Source organism: Paroedura picta, chromosome 5 (assembly GCF_049243985.1).
Source record: "Paroedura picta isolate Pp20150507F chromosome 5, Ppicta_v3.0, whole genome shotgun sequence".
Lineage (NCBI taxonomy): Eukaryota > Metazoa > Chordata > Lepidosauria > Squamata > Gekkonidae > Paroedura > Paroedura picta.
Window position 1 is genome coordinate 47,551,665 of NC_135373.1, and position 26,281 is coordinate 47,577,945.

Consider the following 26,281-nt stretch of genomic DNA (forward strand, 5'->3'; position numbering starts at 1 on the left):
ATGATTTAATTTAAAAAAAACAACCCTTTTTATTGGTGTATAAAAGATATTCATGTAGGTGCATCATACATACAACCCTGCTCATTAACTGTAGAGGAGTCAAAAATGGCAGCGCATGGTGTGTGCTTTGGTGGGGTTTCTCCCTTCTGAGCCTCAGCTTCATTTTCCCCCTCCCTCTTTGCAGCTCTGAGAAGTGACTCCTTCAGCAGCCTGAGCTCAGAGACTGAGGAAGAGGAGAGAGAGCAAGCCGACCCCCAGGCAGCCCTCTCGGTTTCCGTGCAGGTAGGAATATTGCTAGGCAGGCCAATGCAGGCTGAACAACTGTCAGAATAGAGACATCTGGTATGGCATAGCGGTTAGACCGGGATAGTCAAACTGCATCCCTCCAGATGCCCATGGACTACAATTCCCAGGAGCCCCTGCCAGCATTTGCTGGCAGGGGCTCATGGGAATTGTAGTCCATGGGCATCTGGAGGGCCGCAGTTTGACTACCCCAGGTAGACTGTCACCTGGGTTTGAACCCCTGCTCAACCATGAAACCCGTTGGGTGACCTTGAGCCAGTCACATGCCGTCCATGTAATGTCCCTCACAGGTATTGTTGAGTGGAAAAAAAATAGGGGAGGGGAGAGCCATGTCAGCCACCTTCCATTCCCTGGTGGGGTAAAAAATGGCATAGATGGGATAACTGCAAGTCCCGATAACGAACGGAATGGCTATTTCTCACCCTGGTTTTCCAGTCTGAAAAGTGAGAAAAAGGTGGCCTCTTTAATGAGGTGGCTTGGGAAGAGAAGGGATACAGAACATTATGAACAGCCGACACTGCTGCCTTACAGACAGGTATCTTTGGATCTGTAACACACTGATCATCCCAAATTTTGTGCCTGTCAAAACACAGAGTGGCTGTGGAACTGAATGGCTATTTAGAAAATGCCTGATGCGGTGGGTCAAACGAATGTGGTAGATGGTCTGGATCTGCCAGTAACTTCTTTGGACAGAAGAGTTTTCCACGTTTGCAGAAATGACTTCTGCTGCTTCCCCCCCCTCCCCCCTGCAGCCCCAGAGTAACGGGAGCCAGGAAAATGGCAAGGGAGGGGCCTCAGGTTCATCCCCTCCGAAGACCAACCTGATGAGTCCCCACAATAAAGTTCTGAGCACCAGTTCTTCGGTCTCCAGTCTCAGCTCATCCACGGTATGTGCATTAGGGGCTGTGTTTGGGGCAACTGTTAGTGTGCTCACGTCTTCTACTTTCCTTACTCTCTTGAAGGGGTGCAGGCCACCAGAAATGAGAGCTGGGTGCAAAAGGTGTTGATGTTTATATTGAGGTTAATCATAAAGCCCAAAATGGTTTGGGTCCCAGTTATCTGAAGGAGCGCTGCCTCCCTTACAGACCTGCCTGAGCACTGAGTCCTTGAGGAGAGGGCCTTCTTGTCGTTCAGACCCTCTTCGACCAAACATGGTCATGTGCAGGAGGGCTGTTTCTATGGTGGCCCCGATTTTGGCACAGCCTCCCTCTGGTGCAGGGGTGGCCAAACTGTGGCTCTCCAGATGTCCCTGGACTACAATTCCCATGAGCCCCTGCCACCAATAGTGATGGGATCCACGGTACTGGGTCTGCCATATCCAGAAAAAATTAACAGTGCTTAATTAAGCTAGTGTGCACAGCACAACATTGCTGGCTACTGAGTGCACGTAGGTCAAAGACAACAAAGCCCAGACCCTGATTGTATTATTAAACTAATATTACTACTGCTTGTTAGAGAATTCCGTGCTAGATAGGAAGGGTAAGAAGTTAGTCCCTAATCTAGGTGGGGAGATGATAGCCAATCAGGCTAATCAGGGTTCTTTTGCCCAGTGCAACGCTCCCAATTTGATCACACTGAGAGGGAAGCCTTTTTAATATTTATTTACTGCAGCAAAGAAATAGACACAGGGGAATGCCCAAATCTGCGCAAAGTAAAATAGGATTACATAGTGTTAAACAGCCTTTCCTTGGAGGCTGGGAAAGATGATGCCTCTTGCAGGATGAGCCAATAGCCTGGGGTCTCTACCTCCCCACTCCACCTCCCAGGAACACCCTTCAGCCCTTATGCCAGCCTTCCGGGAACTGCTGGCAAGGATCCAGGTCTTTGCCTGGCATCAATCCCAGCCCCCAAAGTTTACATATTGTGATGGCTTACTCATGCCTTCTGGCCTTGGCACACAACTTAAGATCAGCTTGACCCTGCTCAAAACATTCCCTCCTCTGACTCATGGGGAAGCTACATTCTGGAGAGGAACATACTGCTTTCTTGATAAGAACCAAAGGTCAAAAACAGTCAAACCAATATGCAGAACTATAGTCAATTTCTAATAACTGTATGATCCATCAGAAGGCTGTAATCATTTTCTTTATCACCATGCCATCAGAGAGATGTGGGAGGCATCTCTCCACCCAGCATGTTGGAGGTCTACAAGATGGAGAGAGGAAAAGGAATTTCAGAAGAAGAAGCAGGGAACACAGAGTCGTCTCTAAGAGGCTCAGTTTAGCCTTAAAGGGAAAGCATCAGAGAGAGTGGTCAGTGTTCAGATCACCAACTTGATGGTTGGGAGTCTTCTCCCCCTGCAGACTGAGCCAAGAGGCATTGCACAGGGGACAACTTCCAACAGGAGAGAGGAAGGGAGGCAGATGGGGTGTGTGTTTATAAAGCAGTTTATAATTTAGCATTCAACATTCATTTAGTGTTGAATTGGGTTGGGGAGATGAGGGTTCAAACCCTACTCAGTCATTTGGGACTAGTCCCTCTCTTTCAGCCTGGCCAGCTTCACTGGGATGTTCTGAGCATCAGTTTACAGGGGAAGAAAACCAACGATGCCCCCTTGAGCTCCATGGAGGAAGGTGTAGGATAAAAGCGGAACTGATTTTGACACTCGCTCTGGTTTGGCTGCAGATGAGCGGGAGCCTCATGAGCGTGTTCAGCGATAATGAAATTGGGAGTGTGGATGTCCGCGGCTGCATCCAGTTCTCCTTGCAGTACGATGCCAAAAAGAAGGAGCTGCAGGTTCAAATCATCCAGTGTCGAGACCTTGCAGAAGCCAGGAAGCAGCGGACAGACCCGTGAGTTTGGGATCAGGGGTGGCTTGTTCTTTTCACTTTTTGTCCTGTTGTTGTGATCCATCCATTCATTTATTTATATACCGCCCTCCCCTGAGGCTCAGGGTGGTTTACATAAAATGCAGAAAACAGTACATTATTATTTTTTTGTAATAATTATAATAATATTAACATTCTTGCCTCAGACATAAGCCTGGCCTTGCAGGGCCTGTGGAACTGGTTAAGGGCAGAACATTCCCCTAGGCCAAAGCTGAAAAGGCCCTGGCCCTGGTGGAGGCCAATCTTTTGGGCTGGGGATCCTAAGCAAATTTTGATCTGATGACCTCCACACTCTTTGGGAGTGTGGAAGAGTGGAAGAGGTGGTCCTGCAGGTATGCTATGGCAGCCGACTCTGGAGGTGTCCCTCAGGATGGGGCCCACATTTCCAGATTTCATCTCCCTCTCATTCCCAGGTACGTCAAAACCTACCTTCTTCCTGACAAATCCAACCAAGGGAAGAGGAAAACAGCCATCAGGAAGAGGAGCCTAGACCCTATCTTCAATGAGATGCTGAAGGTGAGCACCAACATTAGCAGCACTTCTAAGAGATGCTCTCTGAATTAAGTTTGTTGTTTGACTTCTGAGGCTCCCTCGGAGACAGGCAGAGGAAGCTGGCTGCCTCCTGGCTGCCTTTCTTAGCCTCCCTCTGCTAACCCTTGCCTTTTGCAAGGAATTTTCCCTGTCTGTCCGTTCTAAAGGAACTGTTCACTTCAAAGGAGAGAGAATATAAGCAGAGGAAGCTGCAAGGGGGGGAAGTGGCCAGTCTTATCATATCTAATTGTCAATGTGGCCAGATCTGTACAAAACGAGAGATGAGACCAATGAGCAGACAAGACAGATCTTTCAACACACCTGAAAAATGGTCATCCAGGCCTAGAGACTCATAAAAGCGAGTGTCATGTTTTGGTTAAAGGTTTCAGACTGATTTCTACTTAACCATGGAAGCTCTCTAGGTGACCTTGGGCCAACCATACACACCTCTGCCTAACTTACCTCTCAGAGTCATCTTGAGGATAAAAAGGAAGAGTGAAGGCTGCTTTGGCTTTCCATTGTGGAGAAAGGTGGGGTATAAATGAACTGAAGAAATAATATATAGCTGAAGATGGGGCTGCAGATAAAATCAAATTGGTGGGTGGGAAGGAGATAAAGTAGCAAGGAAAGTTAAAATCATATGGGGGGGCCACCAGGAGGAGGAAAAAAGGCATATTGTGTGGAGAGGGGAGGTGGGGAACAGGGAAATGCCTCTTGCACATCCTTGCAGTTTCCCTACCATGCAGCTGTTTCTGGTCCTGGTGGATGGCCGGGCCCTGCATGCTTCAGCCAGCACCACTCGATTTGGCCAGAGTTTTCCCTGCTAGAGGCTGTCCATGGGAGGGAAGGAGAGAAAGGGGACAAATAAAGGAAGGCTGTCTGGTGGGTGGGAAGGAAAGGAGGACGCAAGAAAAAGGGAGAAGATAGGGAAGCTTTCAAGGAAGGGAAAGTGGAAATGGAGGTGGGCTAAATATGATGCCCCTCTAACAGCTGCTTTCTACAAAATCAGGCCACTATTGTATCCAGTTGAGTCTTGGCTGTTCAGCCTGGCAGTAACTCTATAGGTGTTTCCGACCTGCTGCTACCTGCAATATTTGGATGGAGATGTTCAGGTTGTATCTGTACTTTGACTGCAAAACAGGCACTCTTCCCCTGAGCCACAGCCTCTCTCTTGGACCTTGAACCTATCCTGAGCTGATATGTCAGTTTCTGGTTTCTTTTTGAGAGCCCGCTGGGGGCAGGGGAAATGGCAGCTGTGGCAGAGTCAGGCAGGGAGAATGCAGGGGCTGCTCCGTTCCTGCTGCCAATGCAAATGTGAGCTCCACAGAGTATCATGGCCATATGGAAGCAACATTAATTTCTGAACTGTTTATAATGATTTGCATTCTCCTTCACTGGGCATAAAGTTGTGCATTTTTTGTGAATCCCTGCAGTACGACGAGTAGTCCTTCCAGGTCATATGCTTAATGTGCCTATGGAGCATGCTCCCCATGAACATTTGAGATTGGGACAGAACAGGAATATGCAGTTTAGTTTGTGGTTCGTAGTGTGCCACAAACAATTACGAACTTTTAGGAGCAACATGAACTGGTCTGGTTTATAATGTGGTAGAATGTGTGTCCCACCCCCCACCCCCAACAGGGGATCTTCAGATGACTCTACCATACTTGCCCTCCATGTTTCGTGAAGATTGGATTTAAGAGAAGCCCCCCAAAGGAGGCACCCCCCAGGAAAGTGTTTTCTGGGGAAACAATTAGGCGCAGGTCCAGTAAGTTCATAAGTATGTAAAACAGATCTTATTTGAGCTCAAGACACCAAACTTGCAAGGAATCTCTGGCTGACTCTCTTCTACCTGCTTTCAACTTTTGGTGAGGATTGGATATATGGGGTCTGAGTTACAGCCCCCCAAATAAGGGGCCCTCATCCTTTATTGTTTCCAATGGGGGCAGCAAAAACAAACAAACCAACAAAAAGCACAAGGCACAATAACACAATAGAACTCCAGCAGAAAATTAAAACTCCTGAGAATCTTTGCAGTAGAAACTGAAAGAAGGAGCATTTTTGCAAACTCAGCAGAGCAAGTGCAATATGCCCAGAAAAATTAGCCACTGTGGCAGTGCAAATCCAACAGGACTACAGTCAAGCCTGAGAATCTCACCAGTAGAAACTATAGGTGGAGATGATGGTGGTCATTTTTGCAAGCCCAGCAGAAGCCTCCTGAAACTGACAAGATCAGTTTGAAATTGACTCCCCTGTTGCTTTGAAGTTTGGAAAACTTTTAGATTAAGCAGAAACAGTCTGGAAATGTATCCCTTTCAGGAAGTGCAAGGAACCTCCACAAACAGCTTGCAAGTTCGTGGAAAGTTTGAGCCAATTGACCTTCACGTCCTCAAAATGCTTCACAAACGTTAGTTGGTGAGCTGGTTCATGCCCATCCCTAGTGAACATATCAGTGCAAATTGCTGAAGGAGCCCCTTAAGACTTGGCGTATGTGACTGGCACTGCGTGTGATGCACTGGTTCCTGCTGGGCATTTCCGTAGAAAACTCTCCCCCCCCACACACACACACCTTCATTTTCTACTGGTGAGATTGAGGGAGGAACACAATGCCATGTTATCATTTGCAATTTTTCCCAGACAGGTTTTCCCACTGCATCTCATATCATAGGCCACATTAAAACTGGGTCAATAGGCACCCCACAAATTGTGAGTTTTGCTGAACATCTCCTTACTGTGCAACTGCACTGTTGAAACAGTCAGGGCTGTGAGGTATGTTGGAGTGCAAGAAAAGCAGCTTTGGAGCTTTGTTGATTCTCAGGGGAGTTTATATAGAATCATAGAATCATAGAGTTGGAAGGGGCCATACAGGCCATCTAGTCTAACCCCCTGCTCAACACAGGATTAGCCCTAAGCATCCTAAAGCATCCAAGAAAAGTGTGTATCCAACCTTTGCTTGAAGACTGCCAGTGAGGGGGAGCTCACCACCTCCTTAGGCAGCCTATTCCACTGTGAAAAACTTTTTCCTGATATCTAGCCTATATCGTTGTACTTGAAGTTTAAACCCATTACTGCGTGTCCTCTCCTCTGCAGCCAGCAGAAACAGCATCCTGCCCTTCTCCAAGTGACAACCTTTCAAATACTTAAAGAGGGCTATCATGTCCCCTCTCAACCTCCTTTTCTCCAGGCTGAACATTCCCAAGTCCCTCAACCTATCTTCAAAGGGCTTGGTCCCTTGGCCCCAGATCATCTTCGTCGCTCTCCTCTGTACCCTTTCAATTTTATCGACGTCCTTCTTGAAGTGAGGCCTCCAGAACTGCACACAGTACTCCAGGTGTGGTCTGACCAGTGCCGTATACAATGGGACTATGACATCTTGTGATTTTGATGTGATGCCTCTGTTGATACAGCCCAAAATGGCATTTGCCTTTTTTACCGCTGCATCACACTGCCTGCTCATGTTTAGTTTACAATCCACAAGTACCCCAAGGTCTCGTTCACACACAGTGCTACCTAGAAGCGTATCCACATCCAGTAGGCATGCTTTTCATTTTTCTGACCCAGATGCAGAACTTTACACTTCTCTTTATTAAATTGCATCTTGTTCTCATTTTCCCATTTTTCCATTGTGTTCAGATCTCGTTGAACTCTCTCTATCTTCCGGAGTATTTGCCAGTCCTCCCAATTTGGTGTCATCTGCAAACTTGATGAGTAGTCCCTCCACCCCCTCATCTAGATCATTAATAAATATGTTAAAAAGTACTGGGCCGAGCACCGAGCCCTAAGGTACCCCGCTACTCACCTCTCTCCAGTCTGATGAAACACCATTGACAACAACTCTTTGAGTGCGGTTCTCTAACCAATTCCCTATCCACCTAACTATCTGAAAATCCAGATTGCAGTCTTTCAACTTATCCATCAGAACATCATGGGGAACCTTGTCAAAAGCTTTACTAAAATCCAAGTAAATGACATCAACCGAATTTCCCCGATCCAGCAAACCTGTTACTTGGTCAAAAAAGGAAACTAGGTTGGTCTGGCAGGACCTGTTGAAGACAAATCCATGCCGAATATAAAGCAAGCTCCTAGTCCATATGATCGCAAAGCATATGCTTGGAGTCAGGTGAGCAGAATCTGCTGACAAGTCCGAAGTCAGAATAGAGAAGAAATAAAATAGCTAGTTGAGAGTTTGATAACTCAGCATAGCCTTGGAACTAGAAAGGCTGCAATACATTCTACAAAATAAAAATACCAAAAACGTCCCCGTGTGTTGTGTTTTCTGAGAGCCATCTTGGTATAGTGATTAAGAGCCTCTAATCTGGAGAACTGCATTTGATTCCCCACTTCTCCACATGCAGCCAGCTGGGTGACCTTGGGTTAATCACAGTTCTCTTAGAGCTCTCTCAGCCACATCCAGCTCACAAGGTGTCTATTGTGGGGAGAGGAGAAAAAAAGTATTTTGTGAGCCACTTTGGGTTTTCCTGAAATTTCCAGAAAACTGGGATACAAAAATCCAGCTCTTCTCATGTTATATTTTGCTGGAAGCTGTCTTGAGCAAGATGTGATATATAGACTTACATTTGAAGAATGGATTTAAGTCACATGTGCTGAGGAAAAATTAGATGGGACAATTGAGCTGAGTGGCAGAAACTTCCTCTTCAAAATGCTCGAAAATGCGGCAGAGGGGACCTGTTTCAGAAAGTGACATTTGTGTTTCATAAAGGCAACAAGAGGCAGGGTCTTTGACACCTCCAATGGATATCGGGATTTGGAGAACTGTATTTTTTTTGGGGGGGGGGGAGATCCCTGACAATTGGTGGTACAAGCAAGGTGCTGCAGTGGGGTCACAGATCCTTTGGATCCATTGGGCTGTGGGCTTGGACTGTAACCGTGTTTGTTTCTTCCACCCTTCCTTTCTTCTCTCCTCTCTGCCCTCCTCTTCCTCTTCCTCCTCCCTCTCCTGGGCTGCAGTACAAGATTGAGAAAGCTGAGCTCCAGGGCCGCATCCTCAACCTGTCCGTCTGGCATCACGACTCCTTAAGCCGAAACCTCTTCATGGGAGAAGTGGAGATAGAGCTGACGGCCTGGGACTGGAGCAACACAGGGCCCCAGTGGTTCAACCTGCAGCCCAGGGTAAATCTCTTTGGCTTAAATTGAACCCACTGGGTCCAGACTACATTTTCTATGAATCGAAGGGGGAGTATAATGTCCACTAGCTCCTCCCTCCTGATACAGATCCCCTCCACGCCCATTTGCCACTCCTGACGTCAATGGACCCCTGGGGGCAGCCTTTTAAGGAGATTAGTGGGCTGCCATGGAAGGCAGGAAAGTTCTGTCCCGCTGACGGAAGTGCCTTCTGCTACTGGACTTGCTGTGGCTGCAGATGAAATCAAGACGGGAGCCATATTGTGCAAAGCCCCCCCCCTCCCCCTTTCACCATTTCTTCGTTTTCCCATGCGGTATTTCCTTCTGAGCCTTTCACAATCTGCTTCCCCCAGAAGAACAGCAGGGGGAGATCTGGCCTCGGGTACTGCCCGTTCCTGCTGTTGTGTGCCTGAAGTCGGACTGCATATCCTTCAGAGCTCTCATTTCCTGAGCCTGTAAAAGCGTATTTTACTGAATAGCTTTCAGGGTTCAGCTTTAGCAGGGACCGGCAAGCAGAATCCTCCAGCCCAAACCTGGTTAGCCCTTGGCTTTGCCATTGCCAGCCTGGCAGAAGGCTAAAAGATGGGGATGAAGCCCATGTGTGGGATCAGGACTGGCAGCCAGGCCACGGCGTGGTTTCCCGTGACTTTGTCTCCCAAGTCGCCCCCTAGAACTCTAGTTTCATTTCTCGAATCCTGCCATGTATCTTCGTTTCTGTCTTGAAAATGTGTTTTAACAAGTTTTTTACAACTTTATTACTTTGTGTTTATAAAGCCCTCTAAATGCCAGCTGGTGGGCGAGTTGTATATAAATATTCCTCGTATCAAGTGCCAAAAATCAACAGTGCGGGCACCTCTCAGCTGGTGTCCTCATGCACTAATGCTCGCCCTCCTTTCCACCTTGACAATGTCCTCTTGATGCTTATCCAGCTCCAGTCTCCCTTTTGAGACTCATCTCTCCTTCCCTCTCTCCCAGACGCCACTCACTCCGGATGCTCTGCCCAGCCGAGGCAAGCTCAATCTAGCCCTGAAGTTCATTCCAGCTGGCTCGGAAGGTAAGAGCCATTTACTTTAAGGCCTCTCCCATTAGGGTTCTAGATGAGATGGCATTTTGAATCGCACTTCCAAACCCCCACAAGGGCCTTGGCTAATCCGGACCAGGAAGCAAAATCCCCTCCCGAAAAACACTTCCCCACACAAATACAGCAAACAGCCAGTCATGGTGGGAATAGAATGAAACAGCTGGCTCCACCTCAGTGTACTTAATATTAAAAAGGTAAAGGTATCCCCTGTGCAGGCACCGAGTCATGTCTGACCCTTGGGGTGACGCCCTCTAGCGTTTTCATGGCAGACTCAATACGGGGTGGTTTGCCAGTGCCTTCCCCAGTCATTACCGTTTACCCCCCAGCAAGCTGGGTACTCATTTTAACAACCTCAAAAAGATGGAAGGCTGAGTCAACCTTGAGCTGGCTGCTGGGATTGAACTCCCAGCCTCATGGGCAGAGCTTTCAGACTGCATGTCTGCTGCCTTACCACTCTGCGCCACAAGAGGCTCTTGTACTTTATATTAGTTACTAAAAATTGACCAAATTTTAATTTGCAATGCACCTGAAAGAGGACAAGTATTTTCAATCTTTTCAGTGTTTTTAGGCTCACTGGTCAGAATGCGGGCGGCAGGGACAGTTTTGCTTTGTACTAAACATTTGAGAATAAGTGAAGTGGTTTAAAAAACGAACAAACAATATTCAGGAAAGGAACCTGTCATGCCAGCTATGCTGAGTTCCTCCAATGTAAACCCACTGAATTAAATGGGCATAGACCAGAGCAAGCCTGTATGGGATTGCAGTGTTCTAGGACGACCACAGAAGACAATGGCTCCTCCCACTCGGTGGTGGCATTCCTGATTTCCAGACTGCTTTCATTTTGAGCTGTGGAAGGATCTGGTGCCTCTGAGGATGTGGGCCTCACTGTATATTCCCGATCCTGAAGTGCAAATGGCCTTGCAATCCAAGGATGTGTAGACTAGCATTCTCCCTCTTAGGTGTGAGTTGTGATCTGCATTTTTGTCTTTGACGATAAGCCCTTTCCAGTGTGGACTATATGAGAGGAGAATTCCTCTCTATAAAGTACCTTTGGGCATTGTAATCCCTGTTCAAAGAATATCAAAGGTTACCCAAGTTGCCTTGTTTCCCGCACGTTACTGTCCTGGAAATAAAACTTCAGACTCATGTGTCTGAGTTCTGTGTTTGCCAGTTTTCTGGGAGCTTTACTGCAGTACATGCCAAGGGGAAGGACAAGTGGGACGGGTGTATGGAAGCTGGGAGAGTCCAAGTTCAGGCAGTGATGGGTCAGGGTAGAAGGCAAGGCCTCCCCAGGAACTTCCATTGACGTGGCTTTCTTTCAGGTGGAGGGCTCCCTCCCACGGGAGAGCTGCACATCTGGGTGAAAAATGCACAGAACCTGATTCCCTTCAAAGGCAGTGCCATGGACTCCTTTGTGCAGTGGTGAGTACCATTCAGCAGCACTGGGGCGTTTGGGGGTGGGGGGAGGGGCCCAGAACTGACAGCTTCAGTTATGTCATTTCCCCTCTGATTTTTCTACTGCTGCTTACTGGATGGAAGACAGGAAATGGAGAGGAAGGGCAGGGGCTTGTCTGCCACAGGTGGCTGCCTGGTGCCCCTCCTGCCTCCCCAACTCGGTGCCCTTTCTTTTGTTTGTAGCTACATCCTTCCTGATGATAGCAAGGCAAGCCGGCAGAAGACCCGCACCGTGAAGAAGAGTCTCAGCCCCATCTTCAACCACACCATGGTCTACGATGGGTTCCAAGCCAAGGACTTGGCTGAAGCGTGTGCTGAGTTCACCATCTGGGAGCAGGACACCTTCTCGAAGCAGCGACTCGGAGGCATCCGGCTCAGTCTTGGCACAGGTGAGGCCCTGATGGTCCTGGGGAGGGTTCAGGATAGAAAAGGGGGACTAGGCTGCTCCTGGCAGGAGTCTTTCTTACCTGCTTTTACATCCATCTGAGCTTGTGGCCATCCCGATAGCCGCAAATTACTCACTCATTCAGTAAAGAAGACGAGCTGGTTTTTATAGCCCACTTTTAACTACCTGAAGGAGTCTCAAAATGGCTTACAATCACCTACCCGTCCTATCCCCACAGCAGACACCCTGTGAGACAGGTGAGGCTGAGAGAGTTTTAAGAGAACTATAACAGGCCCAAGTTCACCCAGCTGGCTGCATGTGGAGGAGTGGGGAATCAAACCCACTTTTCCAGATTGGAGTCAGTCACTCTTTAACCATTCTGAATTGACCAGATCCATTGGGTGCCTGGGATTACAGCTTTCTCTATCCACTTTTCCCACGCCAAGCGTGATTTCATCCACCTCTGCCAAACACCGCTTGGTCCGTCAATCCATTTGAATGAGTCCATGACATCTGACCTAGCCTTTCTCTTTAATGCAGGCAAGAGCTATGGGCTGCCAGTGCCTTGGATGGATTCGACAGAGGAGGAGCGCTACGTATGGGAGACGGTGTTCAAGAAGCCCAGCCAGTGGGTAGAAGCTGGCCTTCCCCTGCGGACCGATTTGAGCCTTAGGACTTAATCCTCCCTCTGGTCATTCTGCAGTGGGACACCCGCACTGGGTGTGTGTGAAGATGAACTGAGCTGCTCCTGAGATCTCTAGCCCCTTGCAGCCCGTTCAGGGTACCCAGGGCTGCCCCTAATTGTAAATGCTCCCCTGCTCTTGCCAAGGGAGACTGTTCATGTAGACCTCAGGCTGGGATAACTTGAAAAACGCATGCACACACCCCATCCTGCATTAGCCACAGGGCATTCTGGCTGCCCCCAGTATCTTTTCCCTCCCCCCTTTGTCAACGCAAACAAATACTGCTTCCTCATTTTTATTCCGTCCCTTACTTCTGCACATTACCACCCCTGGTGGTGGCACCCTGAGAAAACGCTCCCTCCTTCAGCCACCCTGGTTGCCTTTCTGCTCTTCAGGTTAGGCCCCCGAATGGTGGGCGTTGTTGCTGTCATTCTCTTGTCGACGGTTGTGATTTTGGGCTACGGCCTTCGCTGCTGAGTGAGGCTCATAAGCTGGGGCTTGCACAAGCAGGGAGTGTTTGCTGCTCAGCCGGGAGCTGCCCCGGGTGTTAACACTGCCGTGTCCTTCCGGATCCCCTCTGTCTCTCTCGAAAATGCCAGCCTGGGGGAAGAAACAGCCCCCACCCCATTTTCCTCATCTTAGTCCAAGAAAAGGCTGCAGAATCTGGCAGAGATATTCCGACGGGAAGAGGCTCCATGTGAGGTCTTCTTTAAGCCTTGTTTCCAGAGGCGGGCCTGCAGAAGACTGTGCCACCTTCCCTGACCGAAGGGGAGGTGAGACTGAAGCCGCCAGCTTTGAAGCATCTGCCATTGAGCTTTCTTACGGCTTTGCAAGAAGACGACGGTCTGCAAACGGTGGGGTCTGTGCAGCTCAAGGCCTCCAGTCAGCTCTGCCCTCTCACTCTGCTCCGACCTGCTGGCCAAGGCTTTGGCGATGTTCCACGATCGCTCTCCAGATGCAGCACACCATTCCGCCTCTGCCGCAAGAAGAGGGAAACCGGGCAGGTTAAACCTCTTGCTGGCCAGCCTGATGTGACTTACAAAGCCTTGGACTACGGCCCAGGAACAGTTAAGGGAGTGGAAAGCATCACGGCTCCCTCAGACTGTCTTCCACCGCTGTGAGCGGCCCTGGGAATGGCTGAGCTGCCCCCAAGCCATTTGGCCACCAGTGAAGCCAATCAAGAAGGGAGAAAAAACCCTCAAAAGCATGAATTTAGGATCCAGAGGTTAAAGAGGTTACAGAAATCAAAATATAATGGACAAATAAGTCAACTTCTCCACATACAAAGCTGAAATAACCAATTAACAAAAAATACATGTACTTATTACAGAATAAATAAAAACAATTTATAGGCCCAAATAATAGCCTAAAAAATAACTTTACTGAATATTCTCAAATAAGGTTCAAATGAAACCCCGACCACATGTGCTAAATGTTTTAACTTTGTATGTGGAAAAGGTGAATTATTAGGTCTGCATATTTTGATTTCTTTAACCTATGGGTCCTTAATTCATCTATCAAGTATTACCTCTTAAGTGGCTTCCACGACTTTGTTTCTTTCCCCACCAAGCGGTAGCAACTGGTTTCCATGGGAATGGCAAGAAGGGGGTCGCAGGCCACATGCCTGCCTGCAAAAGGAGCTGCACCTCTGTTTCACAACCAGAATAAACTGTAGGCTGCTTCTCGTGCTTCTCGAGGTCTGGATGTTTTGTCGCGAGGGGATGAGGCTTTGCAAGGTAGCCAAAAGCTTTTAGGATGGGGGTCCTGAAAATTTCTGAAGGCATGGAGTGCTTTGGGCATTTTGAGAACAGGTCATAGATGCCACAACAAAATGGCTGCCACAGGTTGGTGAGAGAGCCAGTTGAAGTGGCTGCTATTGGGGCTGGGTGTAAAATGGTGGAGGCAGCTGTTTTTGCATTGGTGCTCCCTGGAGACCCAAGCATGTTGTCTCCTGCCCAGTGAGACTGAGGGAAGCCAGAGTTGATTAGCTCTTTGCCTTGCTGGAAGAAGCAAGTGGGTGCCAGGAAAAACCTAATGCACCACGGGCATCATATAAAGCAGGGGTAGTCAACCTGTGGTCCTCCAGATGTACATGGACTACAGTTCCCATGAGTCCCTGTCAGCAAATGTTGGCAGGGGCTCGTGGGAATTGTAGTCCATGGACATCTGGAGGACTACAGGTTGACTACCCCTGATATAAAGGATCACTACTTTAGGAATTCCCAATGGGGATTTGTTAACAATTGCCTTGTAGGAGGAGGCAAAAGAATTTCTATGCCATGGCTCTGTTTCTGGCAGTGGTCTTCTAGTCTCAGAAATAATACCCTTTTTTGCATGTCCTCCACAGCCATGAAGCAGCTGCACATGAAAATGTGTGAAAGAAGATAGCATGTTGGTTGGCTCAGAAATGCTGCCTCTGAGCACGAAGATTTCATTTCACTTTAGCACTGAGGGAGATTACCCGCAGAGCTCTACTAGTTCCTCCAAAGGATAATTTACAGTGCAATCCTAAGCACAGTTGCACCCTTCAAAGTCCACTGACTTCAATGGGCTTAGGAAGGTGTAACTCTTATTTAGGATGGCATTGTTAGCTGCCAAAGAAGCAAGGGGAGGGGGGGCAAGAATACGGATGGGCACTGTGGGGCTTGTTAATTTTAGGCATTCCTGTTAGTCCAAAGTGTGGGCACTGGATCTGGATAGCTTAGGCAAGGCTGATCTTGTCAAGCTAAGCTAGTGGTTAGATGGGAGACCTTTAAGAATTTTGGTGGTAGCTCTTCCAAGGAACACTAGGCAGGGCTCCTCTGAATGTCTCTGGCCAGGCTACCAGAGAATCCTTGGGCCCTACTGGCTATACCACACACATGCCATACCTACAATACAATACGTCATGTTAGTGGAAAATCCTCCCCCTTCTCCCTGCTTTAAACCTGTGTCTCCCCCCCCCCTTTAAAAGATGGTTTTAATCTGCTTTAATTAAAGATGGCTTTAATTATTTATTTATTAATGTTTACAGTGATATTCTGCCACTCCCTAGCTGCGTAGGGCAGACACAACAAGTTCAAGATACAGTCTCAAAATACAATAAATGATACAATGTAAGGCATTTTTCAAGTCAAAATTATAATATTCAAATTTAAGGTTTAAAATCACCTAAAAGCATCTACCTCCTTGTAAAGAATTGAGAACTAAACTGAACTTGGGGAACGCATATAGAAATTCTCAGGGGATTTGTTTAATGGGGGGGATCCCCCTCTCCACCCCCAGTTTAAAAAAGAGGCTGTAGGGGAGTAGTGATCTCTTTCCCCATGGCTGCAGCCAAGATCCATACTGGGCTACTCTGCACCTGCTGTTTTCAACCTTTTTTAATGTTCCACGAGCACCTTTCTGGCTTCCTCTAGGAGCAGTTTCATGCAGTCGCTGGCTGCAGGGCTAGCAGGAAACACCCTTTGCCTTTAGGCTGCTGCTCTGCGGCTTCCCAGCAAAGGTGCTCCATTGTTGCATCCGTATCCTCCAGTAATTGGTCCACTCCCTTTAAAAACCAATCTTTAGAAGATGGCTGTAGCCATATCTGGTGACCGTGAGTTCCACAAGCCAGCTGCCTATTGTGTGAAATAGGAATTTTTGTGGGCGGGTCTTCAATTCACCACCAATCAGTTCTGTGGAGTAACTCCATGTTCTAGAATTACGGGGAGGGGAAGAAAGGATTCTGCCATTTCCTCCATACCATGTTGCAGGGGGAGCCTCTGGCAAACAACCTGCCTATTCCTTTGCTTAAAACTTTTCGCTTTAAAATGACATATATCCAGGAGGGGGGATGGGCCTGCAGGCCTACCTGATGCAGGTATACCGGAGATCGTCTTGGGTAGCACAGTTCAGCAAGATGGGCAGGGTGAAGCCGTGATCCGTGAGCTGGGACAGAGAAAGAGGAAGAGCTGATTTGTATACCTTACTTTTCACTACCCAAAAGAGTCCCAAAGCGGCTTACAAGCACCTTTGCCAACTGACATCGCTCCCGGGGTCCTGCAAAGCTAGCTGCACGTGGGGAAGGAGTAGGGAATCCACCCTGGCTCTCCAGACTAGAGGCTGCCGCTCTTTAACCACTGCACCTCACTGCCTCTCACAGGGTTCATTTGCTGAGCATCTTTTTTGTGTGCTGAAGGCCCCAGGCTCAGTCCCTGGCAGGGCCAGTTAAAAGGACCACCTTGCTGGAGTTGAGAACAACGTTTGCCCGAGACACTGGAGAGCCACTGCTGGAAAGAGTAGGCAATGCGAGACCAACGGCCTGATTCCCTATGACATGCGTTCACATACTTTTAGACCTGGCTCCAGAACAGCAGCAACAACCAAGAAAGGGGAAGTGGTTTGCCTCGGAAGTGACTGTTCTGCTTTCTACAGACCAGGAGGGGGGTGGGATGGCCGGGGGTGGGGGGTCCTTTGCATTCCAGTTGAATGAGGAACAGGGCCAGGGCCAGAGCTCCTGGAGGGAGGAGGGGGTGCTTGTATGGGGTGGAGGCTGGGGGCCTAAAAAAGGCGACTGACCGTCGTGATGGTGTCTTTGTCCACCCCAAGCCGCTCCAACCACTCAACAAGCAGGGGGTCTGCAGCCTCTTCTTCCCTCCTCCAGAGACGAGGAAAGTAAGAGCTAGACGATCCTAGAGGAAGGGAAGAGAAAAAGATAATCAAGAAAGAGATCTTCTGGGCCAGCAATCCTGATCCCCCGCAGAGGGCAGCGGAAGAGTTCTGGGAAGCTCCGAAGCAAACCACTCAGGCAGTGGCTGACTAAGTGATGGTGGAGCTAAAGTCTACTGCTTGTGAAGTCATTCGTCTAGAACTGTGAGCAAATGATTCTGGAGAACATAGCTTGTTAAGAATTTACAGTTTCTAGCCCTCATGGCTGCAAAGTAGGTTTGAAATAGACACCGCCCGATGAAACCTTACCAGCCAGAGCAATGGCTGAATGAAGATCTTCAAGAGCTAGACTTCATTACCACTCTGCCCACCCCCCACTCCCACCCCCAAATTCTGGCCAGTGGACTCACAATTATGCAAAGTAAGATAAGACAGCCTGCACAGATAGGCATCCTGTCTACAGGCTGCAGTATCCAGCTCTTTGAGAAACAGGATTTGCACTGGCTGGGTGCTAAATTCCAACTTGTTTTGTGCAGTGATGGCACAGCCCTGTGGACAAATGCCCCAGCCAAGGCAGGGCGCAGTGATGGCTTCCAACCTAAACTGTCCATCTCAAATGTTCTCACCTATTGGCCAGGCCTTCCTTAGATCCCAGGCATCCCGCTCCACGCTCTGCACCGCCTCCTGCAGGAGTCTCTGATATTCATGCTCCTTCTTCATCAGCTCCCCCTGCAGCCTGGTGGAACAGAAAAGGTGAGAGAGCAGCCTGCGGGGAAGTGGGCCTAGCCGAACACTGAACCAAAAGTCTCAGACGCCTTCTCCTAAGCAGCCTACACAGCATGATGTGACAGACGGCTAGGCCACTGTGGCTCCCTGGATCGGGGCCGGAGGGTTCAAAACCCATGAAGAGTGCTGGATGGCTGTGGGCCAGTTGCTCTCAGACTGACCTACCTCACAGGGTTGTTGTGAGGCTGAAACAGAGGAGGAGAGTCCTAATGTATGCTACCCCAAGTTGTTGTTGGAAAGGTGAAATAAAAAGAAAAAAACATGTATGAAACAAAGAAATGATGTGCAACTTTGATATGAGCCTCTCAGGATTGAGAAGGTCAGGGGAGACATGTCTATTTTACACTTGCATACAAATCACCTGATGACTTTATTTCCTTCATTTATACCCCCCCCTTTCTCCCCAATGGTGACCTAAGAATTTGCTTGAGACCTGGGAAATCATGTTGAAGCCACTCCAAAACTAGAGTTCTGGGCAGGGTTAGAAACCAGGAGGAAGGAGGTGAGCTCTGCACTTGCTCAGAGACACAAGTTCATTTTAACTGTAATGCTGGGAAATAACAATGCTGAACCTGGCCTGTCTTAGACTTCTGTATTAAGTTGACATGTAGCCTGCTTTCCACTTTGATGGGAACTCAAAGAGGCTTACATTGTTCTCCTCTCCATTTTATCTTCACAATAGCCCTGCGAGGTAGGTGGCAGAAGACAAATATTTGCCCCTAGGTAAGTGGTAGTTCTCGCATGGGAGCCTTTGTGAGAAGAAGAAGAGTTGGGTTACTAGACCCTGCTTTTTACTACCAGAAGGAGTCCCAGAGACTTACCGTTGCGTCTCTGCCTGAAGATGGCCCAACTGGACAAGGAGGGACCCGCGGCCCTGCAGGGGATGCTGAGAGTCCAGCCAGCTGCTGTTGCTGCCGGTGCCAATGCCAGAGCTTGGTGTTTCTGAACTGTCCTTCACGGTGCTGCTGCAGCTTCTGGGCAAGTGTGGCTCTTCCTCTTCCTCCTCTTTGATGGGCTCTCCACCGCCTTCCCCACCTGAGAGCCACGGCTTCACCTTGAGCTCTGGAACAGCCGGAGGAAACAGCTCAGCAGCTGCCTCTCAGCAGACGGACTGCGCTTCCAAGTCTACAATGGGAAGCCCAAACCCCAAACCTTGTGTGCTAGTGTGGCTCTTAGAGTACAGCCAGGCATGCTGATTCCCCAGTTACAGAAGCTGTGATTTTTAAAATTAAAAACTGCAGGCCGCACTCTGGCATGCATGCACATATGCACACATGAGCTCTCACACGCACCTGAAGGCCAGAAAGGAACAATTTCTTTCTTCCACACTCATTCCTCTAGGGTGAAAAGACTCCGCATCCATTAATCCCAGGGTAGATTCCCACCTCCCCAGCCAGCACCCTACCTGTCAAGAGAACCATGAAAGTTGCCTGGACCGCCTGCCCCATGAGGTTGTCCAGAGCGAACACCCAGTGTGGCTTGATCTGCAGCTTCCTCAGCGCCTGCTTCACCTGTGGGAGTGGGAGAGGACATGTGCAAGGTGTCAGGTGTACCTTCTCTCTTCTGCCCTGGCTACAGACTGTCACTGAGCACAGAACCAGACAAGCAAACCTCGAGACGAAAGGGGCGACGTGCCTGAACTACTATCTAGAGCAGCCTTTTTCAACCTTTCAGCCATGGAGGAGCCCCTGAAATAGTTTTTCAGGCTATGCAGGACCCCGGAAGTGATGTCAGTTGGCCATGCCTCCCTGATCCCCCCCCCCCAGAAGTGCCATGGCACTGGAAATTAACAGGCACACTCAAGGAAGATTGAGGAAGGGAGAGACAGGAGGGGTTGAAGGCTGGTCACCCATGGTCTAGTCAGAGAGTCCTTCTGTCCCTGTCAATACCACCCCATCACTGTAAAAAAACAAGTCCATGGGCCTCCAGGGACCCTGAAACTCTTTCCCCTCTTGGTAGCCCAGGTTTTCAGACGCTGCCTATAGTGCGGGTTTGAGAATCCGTTGCTAGGCACACATCTGCCTGCCCACTCACAGTATCTTGGAAGGTGAAGAGTGGAGCCTGCAGGTGATAGAGGCTCAGCTGATCCTCTTGCAGGTGCCGCTGGAGTTGCAGGAGGCCCTGTGTGAGCTGCTTGCGATTGGGAGAGCGGATGTAGCTCTTGAGGCAGGACACCAGCTGGGAGATGTGCTCCAATGACAACGGGCTCTGGGGACAGAAGGAGAAAAGGTCAGGTTCAGTCAGGGAGACAAAAGGCCTCGAACTGGGCTGACGGCAGAAGCTTCAGCAAGAAGAATACAAAAGGAGCCCTGCTGGATGAGACCAGCGCTCCACCGAGCCCAGCATCCTGTCTCACACAGTGGCTGCACTCTGGAAAACAACAGATCAAGACAATAGCCCTCTGCCTCCTAGCACTGGTATTCAGAGGCTTACTGGAGGCTCCATTTGGTGCCCATTATGTAGTTAGAGAAAGAGACTGTCTCATCCCCTTTAAAAGACATTTATATGCTTGTGGCCAGCACCCACAAATCCCACAATTTAATTGCTCATTGACTAAAGCAGCATCGACTTCACTAGAACGCCCTTCCTTCCACCACTGCCCACGCCCAGTCCCCAAATATCACTGGCTTCCCTCACAGCCAGGCTGAGTCAGCAGCATAAGGAGGTTCTTGCCCAGACAGAGCTCTCCTGATTTAGGTTTGGGTTTCGTAGCCACATGATTCCCCCTGCATGGTTCAAGAGGCAACTGAGTGCATTGGAGGGGCCCTCCCAATAACATTCCTGTGGCAAGGGCTGGGGTTCTGCGGTTGTGCACCTGCCCCAAAGAGTTGGGTTCCAGCCCCAGCATCTCCTGTGAAAGGAGCTCAGGGGCTGGGAAGGCTCCATCACTACTTGAGACCCTCTGCCATTCAGGCCCAGGGTCAGAGATCAGGCTGTTGGTTTTCCCCCATGCCTGACGTCAAATGGACAGCCATATTTCGGGTTAGGAATGCATGAGCAGCTTCTCAGAATCAGAACTCCCCCCCCCCTTTGATGAGCCCACAGAAGTGTCCTCACCTGGTCCTGGACCTTGTGGATGGCGGAGGCAATGCTTGGCAGTTCCTCCGTCAAGACTTTGTGGAGTGTGGCTCTCCGCTCACTGTCCTTCTTCAGCAAGAACAAACAGCCGCTCTCCTCGTGGGAAGAAGAGGAGAGGTTGAGGTCAACATTGGCCAGTTTCTCCGGAGTCCTGTGTGCACACAGTGGTAGGGCTGGGGTCAAGGGCAGGGCCTTGCAGAGCAGACACGCTTGGATTCCCTGCTCTTGCTGATCTCAGAAGGATAGCAGACAGTCTCCCGTTTCCACCCCTGGAGAGGTGACTTGAGAGAGCTCACCTCTTTTGCTTTGGATCGAGCCATTCTGATGCCAGTGAGGCTTAAAGGGAGTTCAAAGGAATAGCAGAGTCATCATGGAATTGGAAGGGGCCATTCAGGCCATCCAGTCCAACCCTCTGCTCAATGCAGAACCAGTCTAAAGCATCCAGGATAAGCATCTGTCTGCTTGAAGACCACCAGTGAGGGGGAGCTCAGCACCTCCTTAGGCAGCCCATTCCACTGCTGAACCACTCTGACAATGAATTCCCCCCCCCCTCTTGATATCTAGCTGGTACCATTCTACATATAGTTTAAAGCCATTACTGCGGGTCCTCTCCTCTGTTACCAGACAGGAAACACTCCCTGCCCTCCTCCACATGGCCACCTTTCAAGTACTTCAAGAGAGCAATCATGTCTCCTTTCAACCTGCTCACTAAGTTCACTGACCTTCATCCTTTGACTTTTTCATGCCCAATTTTCTCTCATTTTTGTTTTGTATGGTGCTTTAATCATTGATGTTTTATTTAATGCTTTGGTCATTTAATTTTTTGGTGGGGCTAGAAAAGGTCTAAATTGTGCCCTAAAACGTTGTAGAGATAAGTAGTTTATGTTTTCTTGCCATTAAAAACATCACGGGTGGCAGTGACACAACATGGTCACCAGATGGCACTAAAACTCTTCCCTTAGCTCCTCCGACATCAGATTGGGGTTCCCTTTGGGGGACAAGCCCGGATTCTGGACTATTTCACACCTGCCAGAGAATGAGCTGGAAGGCAGAATGGACTATACCACTTCAGACAGCAAGGGGGAGTTGGGTCCCCACTGTGGAGAAAAACCGCATATAGATAAATATAGATCTATGCATATAGACTAATGCATGCAAACGGTTTGTCCTGTGGTCTTTGCCATGGCTGGCTTCTCTGAAGATCAGCATCGTTTTGTGTTTTAGTAGTTCCTGCTTGGTTTTTGTCAGTGTTTATCTGAATGATCTTCAAACTGATATGCAGTGTGCACGTTCATCTGTCACAGCAGAGGGACCTGCATTCCTCCAGCAAACCTCAGAACAATACAGTTCACCCACCCCTTTTTTCAAAATTCAAAAACTGGGCAACATTGGGATGTTGGAAAGAAAGGAGGAGGAAACGCAACCCCCCTGCAAAACTCTACAGGAGGCCCAAGAGTCACTGCAAGTGGCCGAGTTTCAAGCAGTTCCTTGGTCCGGATCGAGTGATGCTTGCCAACTGGCCATTCTCTCACAGCAAGACTGTGGCTTTAGCAGTGCTCACCCTGGGTATTGTGAACGTTTGGCAGAGCCCTGAATGAGAGACTAGAAGAAAGGAGTCCGGAGAGAAGGGAAGAATCTCAAGCACCAGTTGCTGTTGGGGAGGGGCTGGGACAAAGAAGCTCTGCTTTGAATGCCCAAGTCCCCAGTTTAATCCCTGGGCTGCCCAAGGATCAGGCACAAGACGTCTTCCTGAGATCATGGAGCGCTGCTGTCCGTCAGAGAAGGCCAGAGGTGGGCAGAAGGTCAGTCTCCAAGCAATTAGAAGTGGCTCTCTGGCCTTCCTCCAGTGCTGCTTCAATCCCTTCACTTACAGCTACCCACAGCAGCTTCTCTCCTTTTGCTCTTTCTTGTGAAGGAGGGAGAGGCTTACACATGCCACACCTTTGCACTGGATCTTGAACCAACCAAACCAGGACCCTTTGCACTGGATCTTGAACCAACCAAACCAGGACCCTGACTCATCTGCCCCTCCTCCTCTTCCTCCTTGATGTCCCCTTGCTGTGGATGGGGAAGGAGAGTGCTACTGATTCTCTCCTCCTGTTTCAAAGGTACTATTTCCCTCATCCTGGGGGAAATTTAATAACTGTATATTTCCCAGTGCAAGGTAAATTACAATGGGGGGAGAGCCTAATGCTGGGAGCAACTGAGGGCAAAAGAAGGGGACGACAGAGAATGAGGTGGCTGGATGGAGTCACTGAAGCAATTGGTGCAAGCTTAAATGGACTCCAGGGAATGGTAGAGGACAGGAAGGCCTGGAGGATCATTGTCCATGGGGTCGCGATGGATCTGACACAACTTCGCACCTAACAACAACAAATTGCTTTGTGAATACACCAGCGGACTGGTTTCCCCATGGAAGGATGGCAGACTTGCTCTAAAACACTGTAATTTCTGTACAAGATCTCATTTTGTGACTAGTAGCTTTTGATCAAAATTAAATATCTCTCAGAAATGAAAAGTCTGGAGTAGACAATATTGACCTGGAGGCACCAAAGACCTGACTCAGTGGAAACCAGCATCATGTGTCTAAATTGCAATATACTTTTGAATTTCTGGATATTTTGACTCTCTCCGCTTTTTTGTTTAAACAAGAATTGCAATAATGAAGCTCCATACATAAGTAGTGAGAGCCAGATGGGTGTAGTGATTAAAGAGAATGGACTCTAATCTGGAGGACCAGGTCTGATTCCCTATTCCTCCTCTGCATTCAGCCAGGTGGGTGACCTTGGGCCAGTCACTTAGGGATGTTCTCGCAGAACAGTTCTCTCAGAGCTCTCTCAGCCCTACCTATATCATAGGGTGTCTGTTGTGAGGAAAGGAAGGTAAAGGTGTTTGTAAGCTGCTTTGGGTCTCCTTCAGGTAATGAAAGGTGGGGCATAAAAAACCAGCTCTTCTTCTCTCTTAGAAAGATGCAAGCAGCAAGTAAGACATTCACGAGGAGAAGGGTGAAAAAATCTAGCTGGTTCCCTAAGCCATTATCTGTCCAAACCAACATATTGTTTTAGCAGTTTTCAGGCGTGTGTGTGTGCGCTTAAACTGTCTCTGTAAACCACATATTGAGAACACGGTTAAAACCAAAGATTGTTTGCAATTTTTTCAGCTGGACTGTGAGCCCACCCAAGGAAAGGGTCCCGTTCCATTCCTGTCTGCCCCAGATCTTACCGTAAGTAAGTGGATCTCTGCATGAGCTCACTGGAACTTGGGGATAAAGAGGCATTGTCCATCTGTGGCCTCAAGGCCTGCAAGGATGGGGAGCGGTCCCTGAATTCAAGAACGCCCTCTGCTGAAGTTGGCCTTTCAGGGGTGGCAGGAGCTGCCGAATCATCTGTGTGGACGAAAGAGGACTGTAAAATGGAATAACAACAAAGAGGCTCCCTTCCAAATCACCCGGGTTGCCAGCCTGGCTTGGCTCTTCACCTGCCACTACTGGGCTCCTGGCTTTCTTCCGACTGGATGCCTTCAAGAAAGGCTGCTGAAGTAATGTGGCCGCTGTTGCACGCTTGTCCGGATCAGCTTCGAAACAACTCAGGATAAAGGTCTTGGCTGCGTCCGACATGGAGTCGGGCACTTCCGGGTGTATCTTGAACATGCCCACCTGCAACGAGGAATGTCACTGGAGACGGTAAGCAACGTCCCACCCACAAAGGGTCTTAAGTGCCCATCCACACTGCCTCTGTAGGCATCCTTCGTCAAGATTCTGTCTTTGAGAGAGCATGCAGAGTCCATGGTGGCCAGCTATGGGTTGGAAGGAGTGCTGTCTGTTGAGTGAGACCCATGCCAGTCACAAAGGGCAGCCTCTCAACTCTTGGCCAAATGGCTCATCAATTTGGTATTCTGCAAGCTTGGCCTCCTTCTGTATTCACCTTTGCCTCTTCCTGTATGAGGATCCTGCTCAAGGCCATCTTCATCAGCGCAGGGATTTCCTGCATTGTCTCACCTTATCTGCCCCACTGCTCCCGAGCCCTCATCCATCCCTTCTTCACTGTCCAGGAGCTAATTCACAGAATTTTCTGCAATTTCCTTTTTCTGTTATGTACACTGTTAATTAAGCCCCCCCCCTCTCCCACACACACATTAAGCCTCAAAACAAATATTTTAGATAACCTGAACTGGAAGAATTTAATGGCTCCATTCAGAGGTTATGAACAAACTGGAAATTCCCTCTCGCACAAAGAAATCTTCCCTTTCAGGATTCTATAAACTCCTAAGCATGTCCATTTTCCCAACTCTTTCCTTTGAGAGCCAAGATGGTGTAGTGGTTAAGAGCAGGGACCTCTAATTTGGAGAGCTGGCTTTGATTTCTCACTTCTCCACATGCAGCCAGCTGGGTGACCTTGAACCAGGCACAGTTCTCTCAGAGCTCTCTCAGCCTCACCTACCTCATAGGGTGTCTGTTGTGGGAAGAGGAAGGGAAGGCGACTAATCTGTTCTGTGACTTATTTAGGCAGTGAAATTGAGGTACAAAACCCCAGCTCTTCTTCTGCTCTGTATTTCCACATTTAACTGACTTGCGATTGTTCTCAACATCTGCTTCCTCCTAAAGCATGCTCAGTCCTTATCCATGGAGGATCAATACACACAAGAAGAATTCTTCTTGTGTGCATTGATCCTCCATGGATAAGGACCAAGCATACTAGGAAGCAGATATTGAGAGACACCAGCCACTGTGAGCCAGGTTCCACTGGGAGCTTTTGTCCTGATCTTTCGCTAATACTGCTGAAGAAAGTAATGAAACAGGCTTTGTTGTACTGGAATCCTGTTCAGTGTACATTACTGAGAATTCTTCCTTTGGTTTTCCAAGGACTGGATAATAAACAGGACTTAGAATTCTTTTTTTGATTTATAATTACTATTACTAAGTACACATGAATAATCATTGTTCTTGCTCAGCCACTGTTTCCTGCATACCTAGACAGTTCCTTGAACTTGTTTGCTTGGTGCTAGGATTGGCTTTCACGCTTGGCACAAGCCACCTGCTTTGCTCTTAGGTACAGAAATTTTTGTGCATATGACTTTTGTAGGCGGTGATAAAAAGCGTGAAACAGACACAAGGCAGTCACACACTGTTGATCACCTTGCAGGACTCCAAGCCCGTCAAGGTAAGACAGGTAGGCTCTCCCCATGGAGCCCTGACCTGGATAGCCCAATCACATCAGATCTTGAACCTGAGCAGGGTCGACCCTGCCTGGTATTTGGATGGGAGACCTCCAAGACTGTGGATTTAGTTCCTCAAAGGAACACCTGGGATCATGACCCGGAGACAGGAGATGGCAAACTACCTCTGAAAGTCCCTTGCTGGGCTGCCAGACAATCCTCCGGT

General features: G+C 48.8%; 2 protein-coding genes across 9 annotated transcripts in view; one reads left to right on the forward strand and one right to left on the reverse strand.

Moving 5' to 3' along the window:
• Positions 1-15,400, forward strand: part of SYTL1 (synaptotagmin like 1) — a 37,445-nt gene extending 22,045 nt beyond the window's left edge. For all 7 annotated transcript variants that reach the window (XM_077337749.1, XM_077337746.1, XM_077337745.1 and 4 more), the window contains 9 exons: positions 185-282; positions 1,056-1,190; positions 2,929-3,095; positions 3,545-3,647; positions 8,631-8,792; positions 9,780-9,858; positions 11,208-11,307; positions 11,524-11,729; positions 12,266-15,400. In XM_077337749.1, coding sequence (XP_077193864.1) covers positions 185-282; positions 1,056-1,190; positions 2,929-3,095; positions 3,545-3,647; positions 8,631-8,792; positions 9,780-9,858; positions 11,208-11,307; positions 11,524-11,729; positions 12,266-12,405 — 1,190 coding nt within the window. In that variant the 3' untranslated portion in view covers positions 12,406-15,400. The remainder of the gene's footprint in view (positions 1-184; positions 283-1,055; positions 1,191-2,928; positions 3,096-3,544; positions 3,648-8,630; positions 8,793-9,779; positions 9,859-11,207; positions 11,308-11,523; positions 11,730-12,265) is intronic.
• MAP3K6 (mitogen-activated protein kinase kinase kinase 6) overlaps positions 11,042-26,281 on the reverse strand; it is a 51,689-nt gene continuing 36,449 nt past the window's right edge. For both annotated transcript variants that reach the window (XM_077337742.1, XM_077337741.1), the window contains 10 exons: positions 24,379-24,556; positions 24,124-24,286; positions 20,881-21,052; positions 19,858-20,031; positions 19,229-19,334; positions 18,645-18,885; positions 17,664-17,773; positions 16,948-17,060; positions 16,241-16,317; positions 11,042-13,384 (listed from right to left, as the gene is read on the reverse strand). In XM_077337742.1, coding sequence (XP_077193857.1) covers positions 13,306-13,384; positions 16,241-16,317; positions 16,948-17,060; positions 17,664-17,773; positions 18,645-18,885; positions 19,229-19,334; positions 19,858-20,031; positions 20,881-21,052; positions 24,124-24,286; positions 24,379-24,556 — 1,413 coding nt within the window. In that variant the 3' untranslated portion in view covers positions 11,042-13,305. The remainder of the gene's footprint in view (positions 13,385-16,240; positions 16,318-16,947; positions 17,061-17,663; positions 17,774-18,644; positions 18,886-19,228; positions 19,335-19,857; positions 20,032-20,880; positions 21,053-24,123; positions 24,287-24,378; positions 24,557-26,281) is intronic.